We start from the raw sequence: 27,857 nt of genomic DNA on the forward strand, positions 1-27,857 counted from the left end.
CGACAGATGTTCAACTGTTTATCATTGTAGCTACTATACGCACCATAGACTTGAGTATGAAGAATGTAAGACTTAGGTTAGGTTAGGTTGAAAAGAGGGTGCATATATTGATTTGCCCCGTGCCACTATAGACTTACACCTAAGCCAGTAATCGGCTTGTTGTGCTCTCTAAAAGCTAAAAAGTAACTTAATAAGCTTTGATGCCATATTACGATTGTGAGTCATTATATCGAACACCACTATTGTTGTACAGGGTATTACAACTGCCGATCGACTTCAAATCACTTTCTGATAAGATTTAGCTATGTTCGTCTGTCTATCCATGTTATTTTGTGTACAAAGTACAGGTCGCAATTTTTATCCGATCGTCTTCAAATTTGGTATGGACATATTTTATAGCCTAGAGACATACCCTATTGAAATCGGAAAAAATCGGTTCAGATTTAGATATAGCTCCCATACATATGTTCCTCCGATTTTGACTAATATTGCAATAACATGGTCATTTGTAAACCGATTCTCACGAAATTTCAAACATAGATTTCTCTTATGACTCTCGATATTACTGGTGAAATTCATAGAAATCGGTGCAGATTTAAATATAACTCCCTTATATACTTATTGACCGATTTTCATTTCTTCCCAAAATTTTACATAAATCTTTTTTCTGCGAATAGCACTAAACCATCGAATTTTAATCGAAATTGGTTCAGTTTTGAATATAATTCCCATAGATATATATTCGTCCGATTTGAACGAATGAACAGGAGGCGCATTATGGATGAGACACTCTCCCAGGAGATGTGGGCCATTTCCAAGTGGGGTAGAATGAACAGGGTAGACTTTAACGCATAGGAGACCCAGTGCTGTTTCTTGTCCCACAAGCGATTCACTGCCCCACTATAATCGTCGATATCTATCGACGGTATAGATATTGAGCAGTCAGATGCTCTTGATGTTCTGGACATGCAGATAAAATGTTATGTCCGTTGGTCAAAACTTGTATACCAAGTGTCGAAAGAAACATTCAAATGTAGGGGCTTTCTTAAGCGGTGCAAGAAATATTTCACCTCTTCTGTTCTTCTCAATATCTATACTATCTACATCAGGCCGAGGAAGGAATATAACTTTCATATATGGGCGGGAGCTCCAAAATCATCCTTGGAGCTACTTGACCGCATTCAACGCAGAGCGATGGTGTTGATTGGGGACAGCAGAGTATGCACTCTATTGCTTCTTTAGAACATCGTCGGGATGTGGGTAGCGATATATTGCTCTGTCGTTATTTTCATAGCGTGTGTTCCAGGGATATTCGTCTTCTTATCCCTGACGTAACGATGTTCACCAGGAATACAAGACTTGCCAGTAACTCACATACATTTGTAATTGATTGGCCAGTCAACCGAACCATGGATTACCACGAAAATTCATTTTTCGCCCGAACCATTTGTATGTGGAATCGACTTCCGGCTAATGTCATTCCCACCGACATTGACGTCCAGAAATTCTTGTTTGCTTCTCTTTCGAGACGAGCTGGATGATCGGAGATGCAAATGGAAAAGGAAAGCTAAAGATAGCAGCACACACAAGACTTTTCAACCATATTAAGTGTGATGGCTTCAAGGGCCATGCGTTGGTATGTTGTATTTGAATCGTATTAATAGCGAAAACGCAACTATGATACAATTACCACATTAGCCACGCTCGACAAGCATGTCTATAAGCTGTACTTTTCCCAATGCATGTATTTTTGTGTAATGACAGACATTATTTCTGTGACAAATTACACTTCTTCCGTACTACACATGATTTTGTGCATCTGTTGGAAGTTGTATTGATGGCCTCGAACGCTAAGACAACGGCAATGGCTCTCGCCGCTTCTCCGTGTGCCCAGGTTCGAATCCCGGCCGGGCTCTGCCAAGTTTTTCATTTTTCAAGTTTTTTGTCTGTTAGGGCGAAGATTATTAAATTTTACAATTCTTGTTTGTTTCTCTTTCGTGACGAGCTCTCAATGATCGGAGACGCAAATTTAAAAGGAAAATTGGTTACGTGAAAAAAGAAATAAAATTTGGCACGAAGGTTTCTCTTCTGGGTTTTCAGATCACGGGAGAACTTCATAGAAATCATTTCCGATTTAGATATTTATCTCTCGATTATCACTTTTAGGACCTTTGCGAAAGCATCTTCTCTTCCCCTTTGGGCATTTGAATTTGAACATTGGGACATCCAAAGTTAGAACCAGGAACTCCGGCACCAAAACCACGATTACAATTAAGTTGAGCTAGGCCTGAGCTCAACATACAAAAGAGTGTTATGGCCACTAAAAAAATGAACGAAAATCGCATTTTACTCCCTGAATACTGTTCAAAGACTTCACGACTTGATAAACTATGACAAACTAATCGTATAGAATTCATAGAATTGCTATTTTTGGCTTTGTCCATATTCGATATTCAATGTTGATTGTTTTTTTCATATATATAAATAAAAAACGGGTTTTTGGATGAGAATTTCAATGGGATTGATTTTAATGATGAAGCAAAAAAATCTTTTTTCCGACTTTACAAGTCTTCTTCATTCATACCAACTAAGCGGGGCTGTATAAAAAGGTTTCGTATGAGACAAGTAATGAGTGATGTTTTAAAAGTAGGAGAAGAAAATGCAATTGAAATTTTAGCTTTGTAAAAACGAATTATAGAAAAATTTCATAGAAATTTTATCTCTAAGCCTAGTACTGACTTCGATTTTTCGCCTGAACAACTGCCAAAACGAATCATAAAACAAGTAAGGATGGTTTAAAGTCAGGCGAAGCCGATCTTTTGATACCCTACACCACATTTAATATGCTGTCGTCCAATTTAAAATTTGCCTAAAATTTTTGTTTGTTTCTCTTTCGAGACGAGCTCAATAATCGGAGATGCAATGGAAAAGGAAATCCAAAAATAGCAACACATACACCAAACACTATGGGACGCGTTTCGTCTTTGATAAGAAAACTTTTCAACCATATTAGGTGTGATGGTTTCAAGGGCCGTGCGTTGAATCGCATTAATAGCGAAAACTCATCTACAAACTACAATTACCACATTAACCACGCTCGACAACCTTGTCTATAAGCTGTACTTTTTCCCAATGCATGTATTTTCGTGTAATGACAGACATTCTTTCTGTGACAAATTACACTTCTTCCGTACTACACATGATTACATGATTTTGTTCATCTGTTGGAAGTTGTATTGATGGCTACGAACGCTAAGACATCGGCAATGGGACGCATCGGCAACCACTATGGGACGCATTTCGTCTTTGATAAGAAGACTTTTCAACCATATTAGTAGTGATGGCTTCAATCGCCGTGCCTTGGTATGTTGTATTTGAATCGCATTAATAGCGAAAACGCAACTATAATACAATTACCACATTAACCACGCTCGACAACCATGTCTATAAGCTGTACTTTTCCACATGCATGTATTTTTGTACAGACATTCTTTCTGTGACAAATTACACTTCTTCCGTACTACACATGATTTTGTGCATCTGTTGGAAGTTGTTTTGATGGCTTCGAATGCCAAGACAACGGCAATGGCTCTCGCTGTTGCTCCGTGTGCCCAGGTTCGAATCCAGGCCGGACTCTGCCGAATTTTTAATTTTTCAAGTTTTTTGCCTACTAGAGCGAAGGGCTTAAATTTGATTTTTTTAGAAGATCGATTGATAAATGTGTTGGCAAAGGCCTAAAACGTGAATGTCTGGAGATGCATATTATATATGGCAGCTATATCTAAAACTGAACAAATTTCTATGAAATTCATCAGTCATTAGAAAAGTTATAATTTGCAAAAATTGTTTTTTTGTAATTTGCTTCCGTACCGAATTTTGTAAAGATAGTTTAACAAATTAATAAATTATGGAGTTTTATTCAAAATCGGGCGGAAATATATATGGGAGCAATATCTAAATCTGAACCGATTTATATAACATTCAATAGCAATACCGGGAGTCGTAAGGGAATCCTATGCGACAATAATCGTGTGAATCGGTTACCATATGACGAAATTATTGCAATACTAGTCCAAATCGGACGAACATATATATTGGAGCTATATCTAAATCTGAAACGATTTCTACGAAATTCACCAGTAATGTCGAGAGTTATAAGAGAAGCCCTAATGCAAATTTTCCTGAGAATCAGTTTTCAAATGGAGATATAAATGCAATTTTAGTCTAAATCGGACCAACATGTATATGGGAGCGATATCCAAATCTGAACCGATTTTTCCCAATTTCAATGGGCTTCGTCTCTAGGCCCAAGAAAAGGTTCGTGCCAAATTTCAAGACGATCGGATGAAAATTGAGACCTGTACTATGTATACAAATTAACAGGGACAGTCAGACAGACGGACATAATCGAGGGATTGGTTTATATGGAGGCTATACCAGGCTATCGACAGATTTAGATCATGCTTAGCACAGTTGTTGGAAGTCATACCAAATGGGGTGAGACTACCCTCAAAACACTTGGTCTCAAAATTGGATATCAAATACGTTTTCCACTATAAAATACCTATGATTTGAGCCCCTTGTTGTCATAGTAGGCAAACATGGCCGCTTCGAAGGGAGTATAGGGGCCGAAAATATTATCAGCATAGTGCTAGAGCACGATTTTGTTCACTCTCAAAGATTTTTGATTTTATACCCACTTTGTCACATTGGACTATAATGCCCGTTTTGAGAGGTTTTTGGGGATGAGAGAGGCCCCTCAGTCACCTTGGACAAAATTCTTATAACAGATGTGTACTCAATTCCAAACTCCTTTCATTCGATACCCATATTGTCCCAATCGGTAAAAATGTCCTGTTGGGGGGTTTTTGGGGGCGCCTCAGCTACCAAGGAATAAATTTTTATATCAGCTTTTTGCTATAGTTTTAAATACCTTTCATTTGATATCCATGTTGTCTCAATCGGTATTTATGTCCTGCTGGGCGTTTTGGGGGGTGCGATGGCCCCTCAGATACCAAGGAATAGATTTTTATGTCAGATTTGTACTCCATTTTTAAATACATTTCATTTGATACCCATATTGCCCAAAGCGGTAAAAGTGTCCTGTTGGGTTGAGTTTTTGGGGTTTGGGGGACTCCCCCCCCCCACCCCCGACACTTAAGGTGACATTTTTATACCAAGTTCGTACTCTACTCTTAAATACCTTTCATTTGATACCCATATTGTCCAAAGCGGTAAAAGTGTCCTGTTGGGTGGTGTATTTGGGGTGGGGGACCCCCACGACACTTATGGCGTCATTTTAACACCAAGTTCGTGATCTACCCTTAAATACCTTTAATTTGATACCCATATTGTCCTATTCGGTAAACATGTCCGTTCGGGTGGATTTTGGGATGGGGCGTCCCCCCAAACAAGTCCGTCAAACAAGCAAAAATTAAAGCTTCTAGGAACCGACCAAACATAATCGAGAGATCGGTTTATAGAAAAGCTATATCAGGTTATAGGCTAATTTGGTGAGTACTTGGCACTAATGTTGAAAGTCGTAACAGAACACCGCAAGCAAAGTTTCAGCCAAATCGGACAAACATTGTGACTTGTAAGGGCTCAATAAGTCAAATCGGGACATCGGTTTACATGCGAGCTATGTCTGGTTATAGACCGATTTGGACCGTACTTGGTACAGTTGTTGGAAGTTATTACAATACACTATGTGCGAAATTTTTGCTGAATGGGACAAAAATTTCGGCTTCCAGGAGCTAAATATGTGAATTAGGCGATCGGTGTTTATGGGAGCTATATCAGGTTATATTGGTTGCCCAAAAAGTAATTGCGGATTTTTCATATAGTCGGCGTTGACAAATTTTTTCACAGCTTGTGACTCTGTAATTGCATTCTTACTTCTGTCAGTTGTTGGGTCATAGCAGAACACCATGTACAAAATTTCAGCCAAATCGAACAAAAATTGCGGCTTCCAGGGGTCAAGTGATATCGGGAGATGGGTTTATATGGCAGCTATATCGGGTTATAGATCGATTTGGACCGTACTTACTACACTTGTTGGAGGTCATAACAGAACACCATCTGCGAAATTCTAGCTGAATGGGACAAAAATTGCTGCTTCCAGTGGCTAAAGATGTCAAATCGGGCGATCGGTTTACATGGGAGCTGTATAAGGTTATAGACCGAGTTGGACCGATTGGGACCGTAATTGACACAGTTGTTGCAAGTCATAACAGAACACGATGTGCAAAGTTTTAGACACAAATTGTGGCTTCCACAGGCTCAAGAAGTCAAATCGGGAGATCGCTTTATATGGGTGCTATATCCAAATCTGAATCGATATGGACCATTTTCAATCCTCATCGACCTACATTAATAACAAGTATCTGTGGAAAATTTCAGCAAGCTAGCATTTCGCATTCAACCGCTATAGCGATTTCGTCAAACGGACGGACATGGCTAGATAGACCCAGAAAGTCCAGACGATCATGAATATATTGGGTTGCCCAAAAAGTAATTGGGTTGTCGGCGTTGAAAAATTTTTTCACAGCTTGTGACTCTATAATTGCATTCTTTCTTCTGTCAGTTATCAGCTGTTACTTTTAGCTTGCTTTTGAGAAAAAGTGTAAAAAAGTATATTTGATTAAAGTTCATTCTAAGTTTTATCAAAAATGCATTTACTTTCTTTTAAATAATCCGCAATTACTTTTTGGGCAACCCAATATATACTTTAGGGGCTCTTAAATTAATATTTCGAGGTGTTACATGACGGAATGACTTTACTTTAATTGGCTATGACAGAATATTAGTTCCACTAGCCGAACGTAGAATAGCGTTCCAAGCGCCTCGATCTTCTGCGCTCATTCTAAAATCTCTGACACCAAGTTTCGAGGTGTCTCCCACCACTTTGGCTTTTGGTCTTCCCGGTTTGCGTGTACCATCGTGTTTGCCTTCAAAAGACTTCTTTGCTGGAGCTTCTTCATCCATTCTGACAACATGACCTAGCCAACGCAGCCGTTGTATTTTGATGCCTGTAACTATGCTATCGTCGTCATAAAGCTCATACAGCTCGTGGTCCATACGTCGCCTATATTCTCCGTTAACGCAAACTGGTCCATATATTTTACGAAGAATCTCTCTCAAATACTCCAAGCACTGCCTCATCTGCTTTCACAAGCACCCATGCTTCAGAACCATATAACAGCACGGGTAGTATCATTGTCTTGTACAGTGTAGTCTTCGTCAGCCTAGAGGTGCCTTGTTTCTAAACTGCTTACTTAGTCCAAAGTAGCATCTGTTTGCCAGTATTATTCTTCGCTTAATCTCAAAACTGGTATCATTCGTTTTGGTTACGGCGGTGCCGAGGTAGATAAAGTTACTGACTGTCTCAAAGTTGTGGTTCCCAACTTTCTCCATTTTCTTTATCTGCTAGGTTGTGCAGGGCTATTTGGGAGTTGAAACCATCCATTTCGTCTTATCTCCATTTACTACCTCACCCATTTTCACTGACTCTCTTTCGATTCTTTCAAAGGCTGCAGTTACTACTTCCGGTGACCGAACTATGATATCGATGTTGTCGGCATAGGCGAGTAGCATGTGTTTTCTTGTGATTAGTGTGCCATATCTATTCACATCTGCATCTCGTATAATCTTCTCCAGCATGATATTAAAGAGATCACACGATAGGCTGTCTCCTTGTCTGAAACCTCGTTTGGTATTAAATGGTTCGGAGAGATTCTTTCCTATTCTTACTGAGGAACGCGTACCAGCAAGTGTCATCCTGCAGAGTCTTAATAATTTTGCAGGGATACCATACTCAGACATGGCTTGAAATACTTTTGAACCTAAAGGAGTATCGAAGGCAGCTTTGTAGTCAACAAAGTGATGGTAGGTCCTTCTCGGGTCTTTTCCACGATTTGGCGCAGTGTGAATATCTGGTCTAGGGTGGATTTACCTGGTCTAAAGCCGCATTGATTGGTCCTAATTATCTCATTGACTTTAGGTTTTAATCTTTTACACAGTACGCTCGAGAGTATCTTGTATGCGATGGGGAGGAGACTTATTCCTCTGTAGTTGGCACATTCCGTCTTGTCTCCTTTCTTGTGTACGGGACATAGTATGCTGAGGTTCCAATCATCGGGTATGCGCCAGATTGCGCAGATAAGCTGATGCTTACACCTTATCAGCGTGTCGCCTCCGGTCTTAAATAGTTCAGCGGGTAACCCGTCGGCTCCTGCTGCCTTGTTGTTCCTTAGTCGGGTTACTGCTACTTGGACCTCATTCTGACTAGAAGATAAACATTCTATACCATCATCAGGGATTGATTCTGCGTCATCCTCTCCGCCGCCAACATCGGACACTAGCAGTTGGGTAAAATGTTCTTTCCATATCCTCAGCATGTTATCAGTGTCAGTTACCAGATGTCCTTCTTTGTCTCTACAGGAGGATGTGTCTGCACCAAAGTCATCGGTTTGGTGTTTAATTCTTTGGCAGAATTTCCGGACTTCATTCTGACTCCTGTACTCACACTGACGGAATGACTAGATTAGTATTGGGTTGCCCAAAAAGTAATTGCGGATTTTTACTTAGAACTTAGAATGAACTTTAATCAAATATACCTTTTTTACACTTTTATTCTAAAGTTAGCTAAAAGTAACAGCTGGTAACTGACAGAAGAAAGAATGCAATTACAGAGTCACAAGCTGTGAAAAAATTTGTCAACGCCGACTATATGAAAAATCCGCAATTACTTTTTGGGCAACCCAAAATATTACTATCCTATGGTGTTGGGTATAAAAATTTGGTATCCTATTTTCGTCGGGAGGCTTAAACTCTACCATCTGTGAAAATTTCATGAAGATCGGTTCAGCCGTTTTTGAGTCGATACGGAACCGACAAAAAAACTAACAACCTAACAGACAAAGCATCAGAATTTCATTTTTAAATCAACGATGTTTTGTCTTTTGACTAAAAAAAAAATCATAAAAATGTCTTCCCGAATGAACTACTTTAGAAAAACTTTTTGTTTTCAAAACCTATTAGACGGACAAAATGAGACAAAGTACTCTTTGATTTTTTCCTCATTTTTCCATATTTTGTTCTTCGTTGGTTTTTCTAGCTGGCAGGAAATTTACATATGTCATAATTTTTCTGTTTCATTGGTTTATCTTGAAACACATTTCTTATGACAAAAATGGGTGTCGTTCATATAAAACCTTTTCAAAATGACCATGTAAGTACGAATGTAAATTCATGGACCATTTGCTAAGCTTTTGAGTATTACAGCAACCAAATACTTTCATGGAGCATTTCTGTCATACCATACATCCTGATCTGCAGCTTGCAACCATGTGTTTCAATTGGTTTGAACAGGCCATCAAACATTGCCAGAAAAAAATGACCGTAGTGGCAACTCCCAGCTACTATCTGTGGACAAAAATCAAGAATACCATATTCCCACCAGTGAACACCGAATTAATGTCGCCGACGCAACCCATACCCATACACCCAAAGAGATTGTCTCTGATTAACTGTCAAGACTTGCAGGGAAAAATCATTCGTGATTATTTGCAACTAACTCAACGCAATGCTGCAGAATCTGCCATAAATGCTTTGCTGTGGCAGATAATGTTGGCCTTGATGGGTGTTGTGGCCTTGGTAACACTTTTGTTGGTCGCCATGAACAAATATGGAAAAATCCCTTCAAGGCCCAGAGGCCGCAAGAAATCCGAGCTGGGGGTTACCTGCAATGTTCTGCAGTCTATTAACGCTAAAAGAAGTCTTAACAGGGCCAAATATGAGCTACGCCTTTTAAAGATTAGGCCATTGCTACAGCCAGAGGATTTATTGGCACCAGATGGTTCGCCAACTATGGTGATCAAAATCTCCTCAAAGCTTTCATTTTTGCAGTCTTTGGTGTCGGGTGAGTTGGAAACTGCCACTCGTTTATATCGTTTGCCAAAATATCAGCGGGAAAGCCTCAGAGCTTACAAATTCCAGCGAGAAACCTTGCAGAAAGCTTTGGAATTTTTGGATGAAACCAAGGGAAAATTAAGATTGCTGTTAGTATTTGAGAAAGATGTGGCAACAGAAACTTTTAACTCACAAATAGGAGAAGGAGATGAAAATACAAAAACTTTGCAATTAGTCAGTGAAGCTGTGGCACAATGGGATCATGTGGACATACAAAGAACTTCAGGTGTAGAAACTTTGGATGAAAGTCTTTGTTATTCCGACATTGATACTGGAGATCGCACCCTAACCCCTCGCTTTAGTCTAGCCTATGAAAAGGAAGTTTCTGAGGCTGGCCTAAAGTCTGCCCGTTCTCTGGAAAGCCCTCAAAAAAAGAAACTTCCTAGCAAATCCATAGATACTTGTATACCACGCGCTAGTCCAGTTGGGAAAAAACTTTCATTTGAGGAGAAAATGCCTACTTCAGTGGCTGATCGCAACACCCCACGCTCTAGCGTAGTTGGAAAAGCAGGATCTTCCCTTTCGAATAGCCCACAGAAAACCCAGATTTCTAACCGTCATAGCAAGCCAGGCTCAAGTGGTATCCCCTCGCCAAAGTTTCACTCAAGACTGGCACCATCTGTCATAGCCAAGAAATAACCTATGAAGGATTTCGTTACTTTAAGCTTTTTTTTGTTGATAAAAAGCTAATAATGTAATTTTTTTTTAAATATTTTTAATTTATTGCCTACTTGTTATATTGATTTAAAAAAATCGCTAATACTCTCAAAAAAAAGGAAAACAAAAAGGGATGCCAAGTTCGGCCCTGCCGAATCTTATATACCCTCCACCATGGATCGCATTTGTCGAGCTCTATGCGCGGTAACTCTTATTAGGCAAACAAAGAAAATTGAATAAGAATTGTTATGCTATTGGAGCTATATCAAGTTATAGTCCGATTCGGACCATAAATTAATGCTGAACATTGTAGAAGTCATTGTTTAATATTTCACTTCATTCCGATAAGAATTGCGCCTTGTAGGGGCTCAAGAAGCAAAATCGGGAGATAGGTTCATATGGGAGCTGTATCAAGCTATTGATCGATTCAGACCATATTAGACCGTTGTACAAAATTTCGGCGAAATCGAATGAGAATTGCGCGCTCTATTGGCTCAAGAAGTCAAAATCCCAGATCGGTTTATATAGCAGCTATATTAGGTTATGTACCGATTTGCGCTATGCTTAGCACAGTTATTGGAAGTCATAACAAAACACCTCATGCAAGATTTCAGCCAAATCGGATGAGAATTGTGCCCTCTAGAAGCTCAAGAAGTCAAGACCCAAGATCGGTTTATATGGCAGCTATATCAAGACATGATCCTATGTGAGCCAGACTTAGCGCAGGTGTTGGAAGTGATACCAAAACACCACGAGCAAAATTTCAGTCAAATCGGACAAGGATTGCGCCCCCTAGAGGCTCAAGAAGTCAAGACCCAAGATCGGTTTATATGGCAGCTATATCAGGTTATGAACCAATTTGAACCATACTCAGCATAGTTGTTGGAAGTGATATCAAAACACTATGTGCAAAATTTCAGTCAAATCGGACAAGGATTGCGCCCTCTGGAGGCTCAAGAAGTCAAGACGCAAGATCGGTTTATATGGCAGCTATATCAGGTTTTGGACCGATTTGAACCATACTCAGCACAGTTGTTGAAAGTCATAACAAAACACCACGTGCGAAATTTCAGACAAATCGGTCAAGCCCCCAGATCGGTTTATATGGCAGCTATATCAAAACATGGACTGACTTGGCCCTTTTACAATCCCAACCGACCTACACTAATAAGAAGTATATATGCAAAATTTTAAGCGGCTAGCTTTACTCCTTCGAAAGTTAGCGTGATTTCCACAGACAGACGGACGGACAGACGGACGGATTACCGCTAATACAGCGGTAATGTCTACTTTTCGATTTTCAGCAGACAATATCTGCTGTTTTAGCAAACATTTTTGCAGTTTTGAATAACAAATTTTTGCCAACGCAGCCGTTTTTTTGTTGATATGTTTAACTATGTTATCATTGTCATACAGCTGGTGGTTCTTACGACGGCTATTCTCCATTAACGCCGACTGGTTCGTATATTTTACGAAGAATCTTTCTCTCAAACACTCCATGTACTCCCTCGACTGCTTTCACAAGTACCCATGCCTCAGAACGATTTAACAGCAAGGGTAGTATCAGTGTCTTGTACAGTGTAATCTTCGTCTGTCGAGGGGTGGCCTTGCTTCTAAGCTGCCAACACATCATGTTCTCTGAACCTGTTGTATAGACCTTATGTTGCACTTTTTGAAGTCCACTAAACTACTGAGGCGTACTGAGTTCTCCATTAATGCAAACTGTTCCATATATTTTACGAAGAATCTTTCTCTCAAACACTCCATGTACTCCCTTGACTGCTTTCACAAGTACCCATGCTTCAGAACCATAAACCCAAACGGGTAGTATCAGTGTCTTGTACAGTGTAATCTTCGTCTGTAGAGGGGTGGCCTTATTTCTAAACTGCTTACTTAAACCAAAGTAGCATTCTTCGCTTTATCTCAAAACTGGTGTCATTCGTTTCGGTTATGGTGGTGCCGAGGTAGATAAAGGTGCTGACTATCTTGAAGTTGTGTGCCATGTATGACCCTAATTGGTCTATAACTTGATACAGTTCCCATATATACTAATCTCCCGATTTGACTTCTTGAGCCTCTAGTGGCCGCTTTTATTAAACGATTTGGCTGAAGTAAGCCTGACCATAGCAAGATACTCACCTCCAGCCAAGATTTGAACCACCAAAGCTTTTACTTGTTAAAAGCTCCCCCTTCCAAATACTCATCAGAATAAAAGACGTTAATTTTAAGTTTTCTTAACGCAAGTTTATTTTATTGCGTAGTTGCCATACTTAATGGAATAATGAACAAACTTATTACAAATTTATACAAAAATAATAATTTAAACAATTTTTTTTCTCACATTCTTTTTTTTTTTTTTCTTAATCACTTCTATAAACAAAACAATTTTCATTTACAATACAAAAAGAAATGTGTTTTATTAACTAACAGAAAGACAAAAGGCAAAAAATATACAATAAATTGGGAAACATAAACAAATTGATAAATGTTAAATAAAACATATACAAATCGATAGAAAATATATATGAAAATCGATAAATTCCAGTAATTAAATCACAATAATGGTTAGAAGATATTGAAGGGCATTACAGATACAAGTAGAAGAAAAAAAGCCAGAAAATTAAGTACAGAATCAAGAAGATTGGAGACAAGTGCTTGAGTAAGTGTTGTAAATGGTGAAGATGAAGATAGTCAACAAAAGCCACGTTGCCACTTTTCATACAGTTAGGGAAATTAGATGCAAGCCAGTTTGAAGGAGTCTCAGTGTTTTTTTTTTTTGTTCTTTTCTTTCATCATAGATGTATGTATGTCTGTGCATGTGTTTGTTTGTGTGTGTGTTCATTTGTTGATTTTGTTTTAGGCTGTTAGATTTGTTTAGGTTAGTAGATAGGTGTTGTCTAGCGGTAAGTATGTGTGTTTTGTTTGCTTTACTTTCAAGTGTTGCCACTTTGCATTTGTGTTTCGCTCTTGTGGGGAAACTTGCAACGTTTGCCAACTATTTGCTTGAGAACATGTATTTGATTTTTATTTCGTTGTTGTTGTTGTGGTTGTTGTTTGAGTATTTCTAAAGTTATCTCTCTTTATATTCCGTTTGGGGTACAGTTAACATAATTCTTCTGCAGAAATTTGCTTAGGTGGGAAATTAACTTAGAAGAATCTACCCCGTGGACCTCCAACAGCGGGCACCGGTGGTGGTGTGGGAATATGGGCACCTTCAGCACGATAACCATTCTCATCGGCAATATAGTTGATGGTGTAGACCACACCATCGGGACCAGTGTAGGAGTATGAACCTTGCATCACCTAAGGGCAGAAGAAGGAAGACAAATAGATTGGATTATAAGATAAATGAGAAAATAGAAAAAAAGATTGTCTAAATATCAAATGAATAAAACAGCAGATATTATGATGACAGGTCTACTAAAATACAAATGAAAATTTGTTCATTAACTTTTCATGTTGTGCTGTTAAAATTTACGCTCATTGGGATCTTCTTTTTATGGCCAATACCGAACCGAGTGCCGCAGAGTGGTACTTCTTTGGAAAAATTTCTAATTTTTTGTATGTTCTCGCCAGGATTTGAACCCAGGCGTTTAACGTCATGCTAACCTCTGCGCCACAGTGGCCTCCGACGCCATAGAATAGCCGATAAATATGAATCTTTTGGGTTTTCAGTTACTTCGCTCAAATAATTTGAAATCAACACTGTACACACAAGAATGCAACAGATGTGTTGAAAGTGTGACATCAACGTAGTGGTTTTCTTACGATGACTTAAAGCACATCGTTTTGAGTGCATAACATTGCAGGATGGAGTGTTGCGGTCGACATTGCAAGGCGACGCGATAGATTTGGATAGTTTACTTCAATAGGCAAAAATGTGGAATTTCTGGCCTGGAAAATCTGGCCTTTTTCTAGTATCACTGTATGTTTGAAGTTAAGTTTTATAGCAACTTCCGAAAGCTGGTCGAAGAGCGACAACTACTGGAAAATAAGTTAAACATTTCGCAAGCATTAGTGCGTTTAGCTTTTTCCTCATATTCTTCACAGGATTTTAAATAGCCTGATGAGTCAACCAGTGATCAAAAGTAGTTCTCTACCTGCCATTTAAACTTCTGAACCTCGCATACCAAATAACCAGTACGGAACTTAAGCAGAGAAGCATTTCACAATCAACAGAACTCTATAACCCGCTATCAGTCAGAATAGTACCGACCCAATGAACCAAACGTTCAGAGTTGGGTCAGAAGTCTGTAAGAAAGTAGGCTAACTCGTCCGAAATCGGATCCGAAGTTGGTCCCAATTCGTTACGAAAAATATATGGAGTGGTGACGTGATCTCTGACCAAACTTTCGGAGGGAAATCCGATGTTTTTGCCAAATTGACGCCCAAAATTTTGAACCAAAATTATGAGAATGTGGATTTTGAGTGAAGAGTTATGATGGGATTTCGATGCTGATTGACTTGTCTTATCAATTTTTGACCGAGTTTTAGAATAGGTTAGGTTAAATGGATTGCCCACAAGAGGTGAGTTCACTCGGAGGCCTGTTTGGGCCATTGTGATAGCCTAGACAGAACAAGTGAAAGCAAGCTATGTTCAGCCGGGCCGAATCTTGGCAACCCACCACCATGGATTCTGCTAAAAATTTATACATAATTAGGGCTTAGGGCATAATTTTATTCTACATACCAAACTTTTGTCAAACCAGCAAAAATTAATGCTTCTAGAAACGGAACAAGAATGATCGAGAGACCGGTTTACATAAGAGACTGATTTTGGCCGTACTTAGCACAGTTGTTGGAAGTCATAACAGTACACTACATGTCAAATCGGACAAAACTTGCGGCTTCCAGGGGCTCGGCTCAAGAAGTCAAATTGGAAGATTGGTTTATTTGGGGACTATATCAGCTTATAGACCGATTTAGACCATACTTGACACAGTTGTTGGTCATAACAGAACATTACATGCAAAATCTCAGCCAAATCGGACAAAAATTGCGCCTTGTAAGGGCTCAAGAAGTAAAATCGGGAGATCGGTTTATATGGGAGCTATATCATGTTACAAACCAATTCAGACCATACTTGGCACAGTAGTTGGTCATAACAGAACATTACATGCAAAATCTCAGCCGAATCGGACAAAAATTGAGCCTTTTAAGGACTCAAGAAGTCAAATCGGGAGATTGGTTTATATGGGAGCTATATTTAAATCTGAACCGATATGGCACATTTGGAATCCCCAACGACCTACATCAATATTAAGTATCTGGGCAAAATTTCAAGCGGTTAGCTTTACGAGTTCGATCGCTATTGTGATTTCGACAGACGGACGGACAGGGCTAGATTGACTCAGAATGTGGAGACGATCAAGAATATAAATACATTATGGGGTCGCAGATCAATATTTCGAAGAAGGACTAGATTTTTATACCCCCATCCTATGGTGGTGGGTATACAAATGGAAATAATGATAGTGATGATAAGAGTGATGAAGATGAAATCGCCCTGGTGTATAATAATATCGTCATGATCAGTGTTTTGCATCTAGGTTTGTATGCCTTTTATTCCTCATATTTGGGGAATACGAAGCGTCGAAGAAAGCTCCAGCAACTACCACAGCAGAAGCAAAGCAAACAAGCATTTAATTCGGCGTCGCCGAACTTTGAATACCCAACACAGCTACGGCTAAAGGGCTCGAGACCACCACCCTCCCACACCACTTATTATGCGCGCTTATTATTCAAATCTTTTCGAGGTTCCTGATGGTTTAAATATTCCGATTTAAACCATACTCAGCAAGAATGTCGAAAAGCCTAACAAGACTCACTGTGCCAAATTTCAGCAAAATCTAGTCATAAATGCACAGACCTCAAATCGGGAGATCGGTATATATGGCAGATATATCCAAATATGATACAATGGTGTCCTTCATTGGCAAGCGTATAATGTATAAAGAGACCTGTGTTCTTCTCAGATCCAAAAAAGTACAGGTCCTCCTGTTAACTTTTCACCAAAAAAAAAGGTTTTGAAAAATACCTTTCATTGTACTTATCTGTCGCGATCTTCCCCACATATCAATTTGGAGTTTTTTGTGGGTTTGGGGGCCCCTATATGTTTGTCCCAAAAACTTTTCAGTTGGGCCCCATATTGTCTCGATCGGTTTACGTATCCTTTTATGGATTATTTGGAGATGGGGCAGTGCACCATATACATGGTACCTAGGTTAGGTTGAAAAAGGTACCTAATGGCGATTTAGGTTGAACGTTGTTTCTTTAAGTCCCACATTCTTCTAATTAGCCAACATATTGGGAAGTGGGGCGGCAAGACTCTTGACCCTAAGGATTCGTTGATTATTCTTTTGAAGACTATTCTTTTTCGGATCTATTCTGTCCAGATCTATCGACATATTTTATTGCGGGTATTTTAGAGCTGGAGGGACGCCAAGCTCTTTTGGCTTAATTTTTATCGCAGATTTGTACTCTACTTCCAAATACCTTTCATTTGATACTTATATGGTCCCAATCGGTAAACATGCCCGTTTGGGTGGGGCGTTCCCCCTTGTTGTTTGAATCCGAATTTTTTAACAAATTCATGTTTATGATTGCCAAAAGATTGCAATGACATGAGAAATGCTTGAAACTGTACACCCATCACCGAGATCTAGGATTTTTTAAAAACAATAGTAAAAGGGAAGCCGACCGCCCTGAGGACGGGTACAAACAATATGTACCCAGTTTTAAAAGTGGACTAAACATTGTTCGAAAATTTTAGAAAAATCTAGTTTTGACAATGTACGCAAATAAAGCCATTAGTATTATAAGAAACTTGTTTGGAATCTATATAGTTAAAGCTGGTTAATCATAAAACGAAGGGTCGCCAGTAAGAATGAATAACAGAGTTCCTCGATAGAGTAGAACGTTATATTGCTCACAAAAGCGACCCCGAAGGAATGAATATGCTTCCACCATTAAAAGAAGTTGGATGAGAATGAGTAACGAGTATACTACCAAAAGACAGCGGTTGAAGTTTCTTTAAGCCCACACAAATCAAAAAAACGATAACCAAATTTGACGATAAAAATTCTATTGTAAGAATGTCGGCAGGGTTTGACATCAGTTTAAAAACGTTGAAACAGCTCCTCAAATGCATAGAAGGCGGTCACAAATTCTTACTCGTATATCCAAAATAGTTCAATGATAAGGGCATCCTTTTTATAGCCGAGTCCGAACGGCGTGCCACTTCTTCTCTTTTGGGAGAAGTTTTTTTACATGACAATGTACCCCATAAATGTCGCTAGCATTGGGAGGGGAATACCGCCGATGAAAATTTATTCTGAAAATCTCGTCAAGATTCGAACCCAGGCGTTCAGCGTTATAGCCGGACATGCAAACTTCTGCGCTACGGTGGCCTCCCAAATGTAAAGGGTGATTTGTTTATCAGTCGTGTTTTTCGGTATGGCAGCACTGGCTAATAATTGTGTCTAAACGTCATCTATGAAAGTGAAAAGTGTTCAGTATACTCTGCCATTACATCATGGACAAACGAGCAACTATGGCTAATTGTTGAATATACTACCAAAATTCGTGCTGTGACAAATGGCCATGGTTTGTTACGACCTTTTTATCGTTGTCAGAATCGACCTAGTGAACTAACAAGCCGGGCTTTTATTACCAAATTTCGCACCATTTACTTAATTGGACTTTAACAAGCGTTTGGAGTTCGAAAAGTGTGTATTGAAAAAAAAAAAAAAAAAAAACAACCGAAGCGACCAGTGTTAACGAGAATGTCAGTTCGTCATCATTCTCATGTGTTGTTCATGCAATTGAAAAAATCTTATGAATGGATCTTTAAAACCGGAGCCGCGGGCAACATTTACTACTACTACTAAATTTCGCATAAATATTCTATTAAGGAACAGGAGATACTTCTCAGATATCAATGAGTGTAGCAGCGTAGTGTACACTGAGGCGGCAGCCCTTCGCCGATGAAGGAATCCATCAGGTCAATCCGGTATATACAACCGGCTGCCATGGGATTGCAATGCAAAGGAAATCGCAAAGATCAATTTATAGAGCTGGCCAAATATCAATGGCACCATCGATACCATCGATATATTTTTTTTTTTGTCTGAGCATCAATTGAAATTTTTCGTATCGATACTATCGGAAAAGTTCATAGTTTTGCTTAATTAGGCAAAACTAAGCTATACAACACTGAACGCGTCCTATGATATAAATTGCGCCTATAGAGGGCGCAATTTTCACCCGATTGGGCTAAAACTTTTTACAATGATATCTCTCATGACTTCAAATGGCTTTATTAAATTTGGTTTTATTCAGCCGTGCATTGGCATTGCTCTCATTTGAAATAAAGAAGATGGGAAGCTAACGATAGTATCGCTATTTTTCAAACGGGGGTTTGTCGGTTTTTCGTTGCCGTTTCTCTGTTACACTCCTTCTCATAAAAATCCCAAAACCAAAACTAATAGATATGGCAACCTATTTCACAAAGCTTTTGCTTTCTTCACCACCCTAAAGTATGCTTTACTTCTTGCCGAGTTAGAAAATGGTGGGTAAAGTTTTGCGAAGAGGCCTTAACAAATATTTAAAATTAACTTACAACAATCGTTGCTTTTTGACTGATATTGCCTATAACTTCTATTTTTATGTACTATCCACATTTCTAACAACTCTATTAATCGCCCAACTGACATTTGATGTAACCACCCATAGAGACAACCATCATGTTTAGTCATTATTATGCAAATCAGCCATAGTATTGGCAAATTGGGCATAAATCACCCAGAATGCTTAAAAGTGTGATAGACATTAATTAACGAAAAAAAAAACGAAAATGTTATATCATCTCTAACGACAGATGATTGATGGTTATGCCTCGGCACATTGATCGAAGAGTCCGACTGGCATGTTCGGAGTGAGAATAGAATAAATCAGTGAGTTAGTGAGCGTAGCTTACCTGAGCTTCCAGTTGGGGATTGCCGGCATTTTTAAGATAACCAGCCTCATCAGCACGTATTCCATTGCTTGTTTCATAGCTGAAAACAAAAAAGTTGAGAATAGGGGTTAAAAAGGAGGTGTTCTTTATCACGATTCGATAAATAATGAAAGGTCATAAATTAAGTCACCAAATCATATGATCTAAACAAATAATATTTTGTTATTTGTTTAAATAGATTGTGATTTGAAAAGATTTCTAACCACATTTGTTTATCCTAGGCAAAATGCAATTCTAAAGCATTCATGAAGCCAAATTCAAACCACGAACCTTCCATTAAGAGAAAGCTGGGAGACTCCCAGCATATCTAAAAGTACTGCTGTACTTTTTAGCTCAATAATAAGGAGGCTACTTTTTACAGCAATAGTGATGGTGATCCTCTCACTAATGCTAAGAGTTGTCGCCCATGATATGCCGTTCTGATTTGGCCTAGGTCCTATCATTAAGTGTAACTTGAATCGGACAGCAATCATTGATATAGAAAAAAGTATTTTCGCTGTTCTTTAATGAAATGTTGGTGGGCGCTTTTTTTAATTTGCAGGTTCTTATTTGAGAAGATACAAACATTTTAAGTTAAGACATTTAGATATTGGGTTGCCCAAAAAGTAATTGCGGATTTTTCATATAGTCGGCGTTGACAAATTTTTTCACAGCTTGTGACTCTATAATTGCATTCTTTCTTCTGTCAGTTATCAGCTGTTACTTTTAGCTTGCTTTAGAAAAAAAGTGTAAAAAAAGTATATTTGATTAAAGTTCATTCTAACTCTAATCAAAAATGCATTTACTTTCTTTTAAAAAATCCGCAGTTAATTTTTGGGCAACCCAATATAATAGATCGACATAAAATGTCGCGACGATCAAGAATTTATATACTTTATGGGGCTCAGACGAATATTTCGAGTAGTTACAAACAGAATGACGAAATTAGTATACCCCCATCCTATGGTGGAGGGTATAAAAATAGAGAAATTGTGCTGAAATTTTGCACAGGTTCTTTTTTGTTCATAGGCAAGTTAAGTTCGAAGATAGGCTATATCGGACTATATCTTGATATAGCCCCCATAATGACCTATCCGCCGATTCATTGCCTTAGGCCCATAAAAGCCACATTTATTATCTGATTTTTGCTGAAATTTGGGACAGTGAGTTATGTAAGGCCCTTCGACATCCTTCTTCTATTTGGCCCAGATCGGTTCAGATTTGGATATAGCTGCTATATAAACCGAACTGCCTATTTAGGGTCTTAGGCCCATAAAAGCCACATTTATTATCCGATATTGGTGAAATTTGACACAGTGAGTTATGCTAGGCCACTTAACATCATTCTTCAGTTTGCCCAGATCGGTCCAGATTTGGATATAGCTGCCATATAGACCGATAAGGTCTTGGGGCCCATTAAAGGCGCATTTGTTTGTCCGATTAGGCTGACATTCAGGACAGAGAGTTGTTTTAGGCCCCACGTTATCCTTCTTGAAGATGGCCCACATCGGTCCAGGTAAGGATATAGCTGCCATATAGACCGATCTTTCGATTTAAAGCTTGGCCCCAAAAGAGGCGCATTTTTTTATCCGATTTAGCTGAAATTTGACAGATTTAGCTGAAATTTGACAGCTATGTTAGGCTTTTCGACATTCGTGACCTATATAGTTCAGATCGGTCTATGTTTCGATATACTTGCGAAAAATACCAATATTGAACTAAAATTGAGCAGCCACTTGTATTTTTTTGATCACTCCATGTCCGTGCCGAATTCGGTCCAAGCTGATTTGGGTGCATAAATAATGCATTTTCCACAGGATTAAGGTGGTTTACATATATATACCCGAGGTGGCGGGTATCCAAATTCGGCCCGGACGAACTTAATGCCTTTTTACTTATAAAATCTCATAGTTTACTACAGGAGGCCACCATAGCGCCGAGATTTGCATGTCCACCTATGACGCTGAACGCCGGGGTTCGAATCCTGGCAAGAACATCATAAAAACTGTTCAGCCGTAGTGATCCCCTCCTAATTTTTGCGACATTTGTGAGGTTCTGTATCATCTATTGGGTTGCCCAAAAAGTAATTGCGAATTTTTTAAAAGAAAGTAAATGCATTTTTAATAAAACTTAGAATGAACTTTAATCAAATATACTTTTTTTACACTTTTTTTCTAAAGCAACCTAAAAGTAACAGCTGATAACTGACAGAAGAAAGAATGCAATTACAGAGTCACAAGCTGTGAAAAAATTTTTCAACGCCGACTATTTGAAAAATCAGCAATTACTTTTTGGGCAACCTAATAGTATGGCAGCCATGTAAAAACTTCTACACAAAGAGGTGTCGAACTGCAGCATGTCGTTCGGACTAGGCTATAAAAAGAAGGTCTCTTGTCGTTGAGCTTAAACTTGAATCGGACAGCACTCATTGATATGTGAGAAGTTTGCCCCTGTTCCTTATTGCAAAATTTGGATTTTGCATAGATTACTACTACCAAATTACTGGTCTGACTTTCTAATGTTTGCATATCAAATGAACTCCCTTCTGTATTACTCACTTGTAGTTATAAGAGCCATCGGGATTTAAATTGAAATCTTGCTTAAGGATCACAGCATTTCCTTCAAAGGTTGTGGGACGTGGTACCAGACCTCGTTGCGCCGAGACTACGGCAAAACAGCAGAGAGCAATAAAGGCAATGCTATTCATGATCTGAAAAAATATAAAGAAATCTATTAAAATTCTGAATAAAATAAAACTTATTTTTGACCCAACTAGCGGTTTCGCAACATTTCTTGTGACACCGTTTCCATATGGTATTATTCTATTTTTGTTCCAATTTCATTCCTATCATTGTATTGGATGCAAAACGTGTTATGACAGCACAATGTTAATAAACTAAATTGTTGACTTTAACATTTATGAGCTCAAGTATTTTGCATTTTCAATTGATAGCTCAATAAATCGAAAGTGAAACGATGATGCGACAATAGCACAAAGGGGAATTAATTTGAACTATTTCCTATTTATTCTCAAGCTCATGGATGGGTGAGTGATATGCGGAAAAGTTGAGATATGTTCCTCAAGGCCATTTCAATTGATGTGTTTTGCAAGTAAAAGTGATATTCCAAGATGTTTTACTCTGGGGTCTTACTGGGTATCCCAGTGGTGCATAGTGGCTTAGAACGCCAGCCCCAAGCCTTATTAATTCTGAATCCTGTAAGAGACCACAGTTGGGTTTTGTCGAAAATCTTTTGGGCGCTAAAAAGTTTTGACTACTTTAAATCGGCAGAACCTGTTGATGTATCACCCATTGAATTACAACCTGTGTCCGAGAGAGTGGCTTCTAGGCTTTGGGGGAATATTCTGCTTAAATCAGCATGTCGTACATAACTGTGGAATGCAAGGACATAATGGCCATTTTCATTCTAATGGCACCAAAACCTTACCACTCGAAGGCGAACGATTTTCGTCCCATTGGTCAGTCATCCTTCATGCTGAAGCTTCTGCAGAGGTTGATAGAAACATATCTTAGGGCAAAGATTGCTTGTGATCGCCTGCTTCGGCAACAGCATGCACATAGTAAGGGCAAATCCACTGAAACAGCCCTTCACCACCTTGGGGCCTACAGAGAGGGTTCTCTTGTTGTCGAGAAATACATGGTGACATTGAAGGTGCTTTCAATATACCAACGTTAATTACGAGGGAGCTGAGGTTTCTTGGCACCAATACTACCGTAAGAAAATTTATAAATATCCAACTTAATAAAAGACGCATTATGGCAAGCTTCGAATCTGCAGATCTCAAAAGATGGATTAGCTGAGGGACACCTCAAGGAGGTGGAACATAGTAGTTGAAACAAGTAAAAGAGTGCTATGTTTGGCCGGCCCGAACCTTAGAAACCCATCACCATGGATTCCGCTAAAAGTTTACACCAAGAATTTGGACCGTACGTAACACGATTGTTGGAAATCCAAACAGAACACTACGTATAGAATTTCAGCTCTATCGGATATAACTTAAGTATTCTAGGGACTTGAGATGTCAAATCAGGAGACCGGTTTATATAGGAGCTATACCAGTTTATACACCGATTTAAACCATACTTGTCACGATTGTTGGAAGTCATAACAGAACCCAACGTGCAAAATGCCAGCTCAAACATATAACAACTGCGGCTTTTAAGGGCTCAAGATGTCAATTCGGAAGATTGGTTTATATGGGAGCTAAAACATAATGGGAACACTATGTGCAAAATTTCAGCCCAATAGGTTAATAATTGCAGCTTCTAGGTGCTCAAGAAGTCAAGTCTAAGGAACTCTTTATATGGGAGCTATATCAAAATCTGAACTGATATGACCCATTTACAAACCCCAACGACCTACATCAATAAGAAGTATCTTTTAACCTCATAGCCGGAGGCCAGCGTAGCGCAGAGGTTAGCATGTCCGCCTATGACGTTAAACGCCTGGGTTCGAATCCTGGCAAGACCATCGGAAAAAATTTTTATCGGTGGTTTTCCCCTCCTAATGGCTCTCTTGCAGGTGTAAAGGGAAAGAGTTTCCTTTCATGCCCTTTCCAAAATGTTGGTTTTGAAGTTCAGTTTCATGTCTTAAAATTGTCAATATCGGATTTGGTTTTCCTATTACATATTTTAAATATTGTGAGCGCTCCAATTTTGTACCTTTTGCAGTAGCCATAATTGCACCCACCACCATAGGATATATATTTAGTCATTCGGTTTCCAACACATCAAAATATCCATTTCCAACCCTGCAAAGTATATATATTTCGGATCGTTGTAAATATCTAAGCCGATTTCAGAATATCCATGTGTGTCCTTTCGTATTTCCGTCAGTTGCAATCGTATTTCTTATATGCGTAGAATAAGTTCTTGAATGGGCCACATTGGCCTATATTTGGATCTTGCGATTTAGGATCTTAAGCCTATAACATACGCATTCATTACCCGATTTCGCTGAAATTTGGCATAGTGATTAAACTTACTATGACAAATTCCAGATCAAAAACTGTCCAGATCGAAACATATTTGGATATAGCTGCCATATAGACCGATCTGTCGATTTTTGGCCTAAGGCCTAAAACAGGCGCAGTTATTACCTGACTTCGCTGAAATTTTGAACAGTGTGTCTGGATCTAAAGTTCATAAAAGACGCATTAAATCTCCTATTTTGCTCAAATTAGAAACAGTGATTTGCCCTAGAGGCCTCGACATCTGACCCGAATATGGTGTAAATCGGACCATATTGACATAGTTGTCATATAGACCGATATGCTGATTAAGGGTCTTAACCCTGAACACTGAGTTTTATTATGCCCGTCCATATCCGAACCTAAAATGGGCCAGATCGGAACATTTTTAGATATAGCTGTCATATAGACCGATCTGACGATTTTGGGCCTTATGGCCATAACAGTCGCATTTAATACCCAACTTCGCTGACATTTAGAACAGTGAGTTATATCAAGTCTCCCAATATCTGTACCGAATATGGTCCAGATCGGGTTATATTTAGATATGGCTGCCATAAAGAGCGATCTTCAGTTTTAGGGTCTAAAGACCATAGAAGGCGCATTTATTATCCGATATTACTGAAATTTTAAACAGTGAGTTGCACTAGGTGCCTCGACATCCAATCCGAATGTGGTGTAAATCTGACCATATTGACATATAGCTGACATATAGACTGATATGCCGATTTAGGGTCTTAACGGTCTATAACGGGCACATTTATTACCTTATTTCGGCATTTGTAAGTAAGATCTACTAGGCCCATCAATATCCGAACAAAAATGGTCCAGATTGGAACATATTTGGATATAGCTGCCATATAGACCGATCTGCCGATTTTGGGTCTAAGGCCCATAACAGGTGCATTTAATACCCGACTGTGCTGACATTTGGAACAGTGAGTTGTATTAAGACTCCCAACATCTGTCCCGTAAATGGACCAGACCGGGCTATATTTAGATATAGCGGCCATAGAGACCCATATTCAGCTTTGGGGCTTGAAGACCACTAAAGGAGCACTTATTCTCTGAATTTTCTGAATTTCCCGACATCCAACCCAAATATGGTCCAGATCGAGCTATATATAGATATAGCTGTCATATAGATCAAGCATTCGAATTAGAACTTAATCACATGAACGGCGGACTTATTGCCCGATTTCGCTGAAATTTCGAACTGTTACTTGTATAGAGCTTTTCGGCACCTGAGCCAAATATGATAGAGATAGGACCATTTTTGGATTTTAACCTGGATATAGTAGTGTTATTATAAATTTTGATAATAAATATATCCATTCTGGTGAGAACCAGAAGTTCGGCACGGCCGAAGGTTTTTTTTACTTGTTTTTTTTTTTGGCCTTTTCAAAATCTCACATGAGGAAATTTATTTAAATTCTCAAAGGGTGTGCAAAATTTAAATTAGTTCAGTTTTTCATATAATTCCTTATATATCTTTCATCCGATATGCCCTTTTATGGCTATAGTAGCTACATTTTCGTTCCTATCTTTGCAAAATTTTGCATGAGGTGTTTTGACTGACATTTCAATATGTGTGCAAAATTTCATTACAATTGGTTCAGATTCAGATATAGCTCTCATATATATCTTTTATCCGATATACTCTTCAATGGCTATTATAGCCACGATTTTCCTCAGAGCATTAACATTTTTTTCAAGAGGTTCTATTTGATACCTCAATAGGCTTGCAAGATCAAAAGTTGGCCATATTTGGAGATAGTTTTCATTGCAAATTTCAAGTTTGCCCATGAACATTCCACTAAGGAACTGGGGCAAACTTCTCATACATCACTGGAGTTTTGAGGCATCGTCCACCAAACATCAACACCATATAGCATTATAAATCTTAAGCTCAATGATAAGGGGCCTCCTTTTTATAGCCGAGTCCGAATGGTGTGCCTCAATGCGACACCTCTTTGGGGAAAAGTTTTAACATGGCATAGTACCTCACAAATGTCGTGAGTATTAGAAGGGGATAACCACCGCTGAAAAATTTTGTTGATGTTCTCGCCAGGATTCAAACCCAGGCGTTCAGCGTCATAGGGGGACATGTAAACCTCTGTGCTATGGTGGACTCCGATAGGTTTCTTATATAGCACTTAATATGATCTCGCAATTGCATGGAATTAGTGGGTAGACACAGTTTTGTAGAGTATTATAATCCACCCGACTCCACTGTCTTTCCACACGGGTTTTCCTATAGATCTGGCCGTAGTTTTTCATTACGTTTTCCCAGTATATAGAAAACCCCGTTGGTATAACTAAGGAAAACCGTTTCAAGGTTTGGTACAGTACCCATACACAGGTGCCGTCTGTATTTTTGCCATTTCGAAGATCTAAGGCACTTTCGAATCGGCTGTAATTTGGTTGCAGTTTGCCTTTTTGGATTCTTTCTAAATTTCTGAATATCCACCAAGTTCTTTAGCACTTCACTTAATAGTCTTGTTTAAAAAATACATCGGATTTATTGAAATTTAGGTTTTCAGTTTATTTTTTCTGTTTGTCTTTTAAAATTTGTATAACTTGTTTTTTAAGAGTATTCCCCACTGTTCGACTTTTTTCCAGGTTTCTAGCATAGATGAGAATACACAACCGTTACATTTTAAATCCGTTACAGTTTTTAATAACTACAGTTTAAATGATCTTATCTTATGATCATTTTAGTATCCATTTCATTAGCTTTGACTCACTTCTTTTCTTTTAATTTCTTAAGCACGTCACAACTCTACTAAAGTGTCCTTCGAAAGGATGTGTGTTTTTGTATTTGGCTTGTATATCCGTTTCTTAAGAACACACGCGCTTGAAATCACACGACCACGTCTGAAGACTCGACAAATGTGTTTTGTTGTCAAATTGGGAAAATGCAAACGTTTTTATACCATTACACGGCCTAAGTAAAAATGCTGTAATACCCTACCAACCCATCCATACAGCCAGCCAGCCAGTGCTGAGACTCTTCTCGCAAAACTCTAAGCGATCGACGTCAAGTGCAGTTCAAGCAACAACAAACAGCCAAAGCCCTCAGTGGCTTCTAAGGCAGGCAAGGCAATAGACAACAGCAACTACAACAAATGCATCTTGCATTCGTTGTGCTTCTGCAGCGAATGCATCCCAATAACAAAAACCATAAGGTGAGGGAGAGCCTACAAGAAATCTACAACAATCTAAGCTACCAACAAAGAGCAC

The 27,857-nt window shown here is 38.9% G+C and overlaps 2 protein-coding genes and 1 long non-coding RNA gene across 3 annotated transcripts in view; 2 read left to right on the forward strand and 1 right to left on the reverse strand.

Annotated features, from left to right (window-relative positions):
* The window catches only part of LOC131997594 (uncharacterized), a 348,184-nt gene that overhangs the window by 100,178 nt on the left and 220,149 nt on the right, over positions 1-27,857 (forward strand). The window lies entirely within an intron of this gene.
* LOC106088237 (uncharacterized) lies at positions 9,175-10,670 on the forward strand. Its single transcript, XM_013253655.2, has 2 exons — positions 9,175-9,232; positions 9,286-10,670. The coding sequence occupies exons 1-2, from the start codon at positions 9,185-9,187 to the stop codon at positions 10,609-10,611; spliced, it is 1,374 nt and encodes a 457-aa protein (XP_013109109.2). The 5' UTR covers positions 9,175-9,184; the 3' UTR covers positions 10,612-10,670.
* On the reverse strand, positions 12,852-27,525 carry LOC106088249 (endocuticle structural glycoprotein SgAbd-2). The gene is made up of 4 exons (XM_013253670.2): positions 27,362-27,525; positions 22,183-22,334; positions 19,607-19,685; positions 12,852-13,932 (listed from the first exon to the last, which is right to left on the reverse strand). The coding sequence occupies exons 2-4, from the start codon at positions 22,329-22,331 to the stop codon at positions 13,777-13,779; spliced, it is 384 nt and encodes a 127-aa protein (XP_013109124.2). The 5' UTR covers positions 22,332-22,334; positions 27,362-27,525; the 3' UTR covers positions 12,852-13,776.

The sequence above is a fragment of the Stomoxys calcitrans genome, chromosome 5 (genome assembly GCF_963082655.1).
Source record: "Stomoxys calcitrans chromosome 5, idStoCalc2.1, whole genome shotgun sequence".
NCBI lineage: Eukaryota > Metazoa > Arthropoda > Insecta > Diptera > Muscidae > Stomoxys > Stomoxys calcitrans.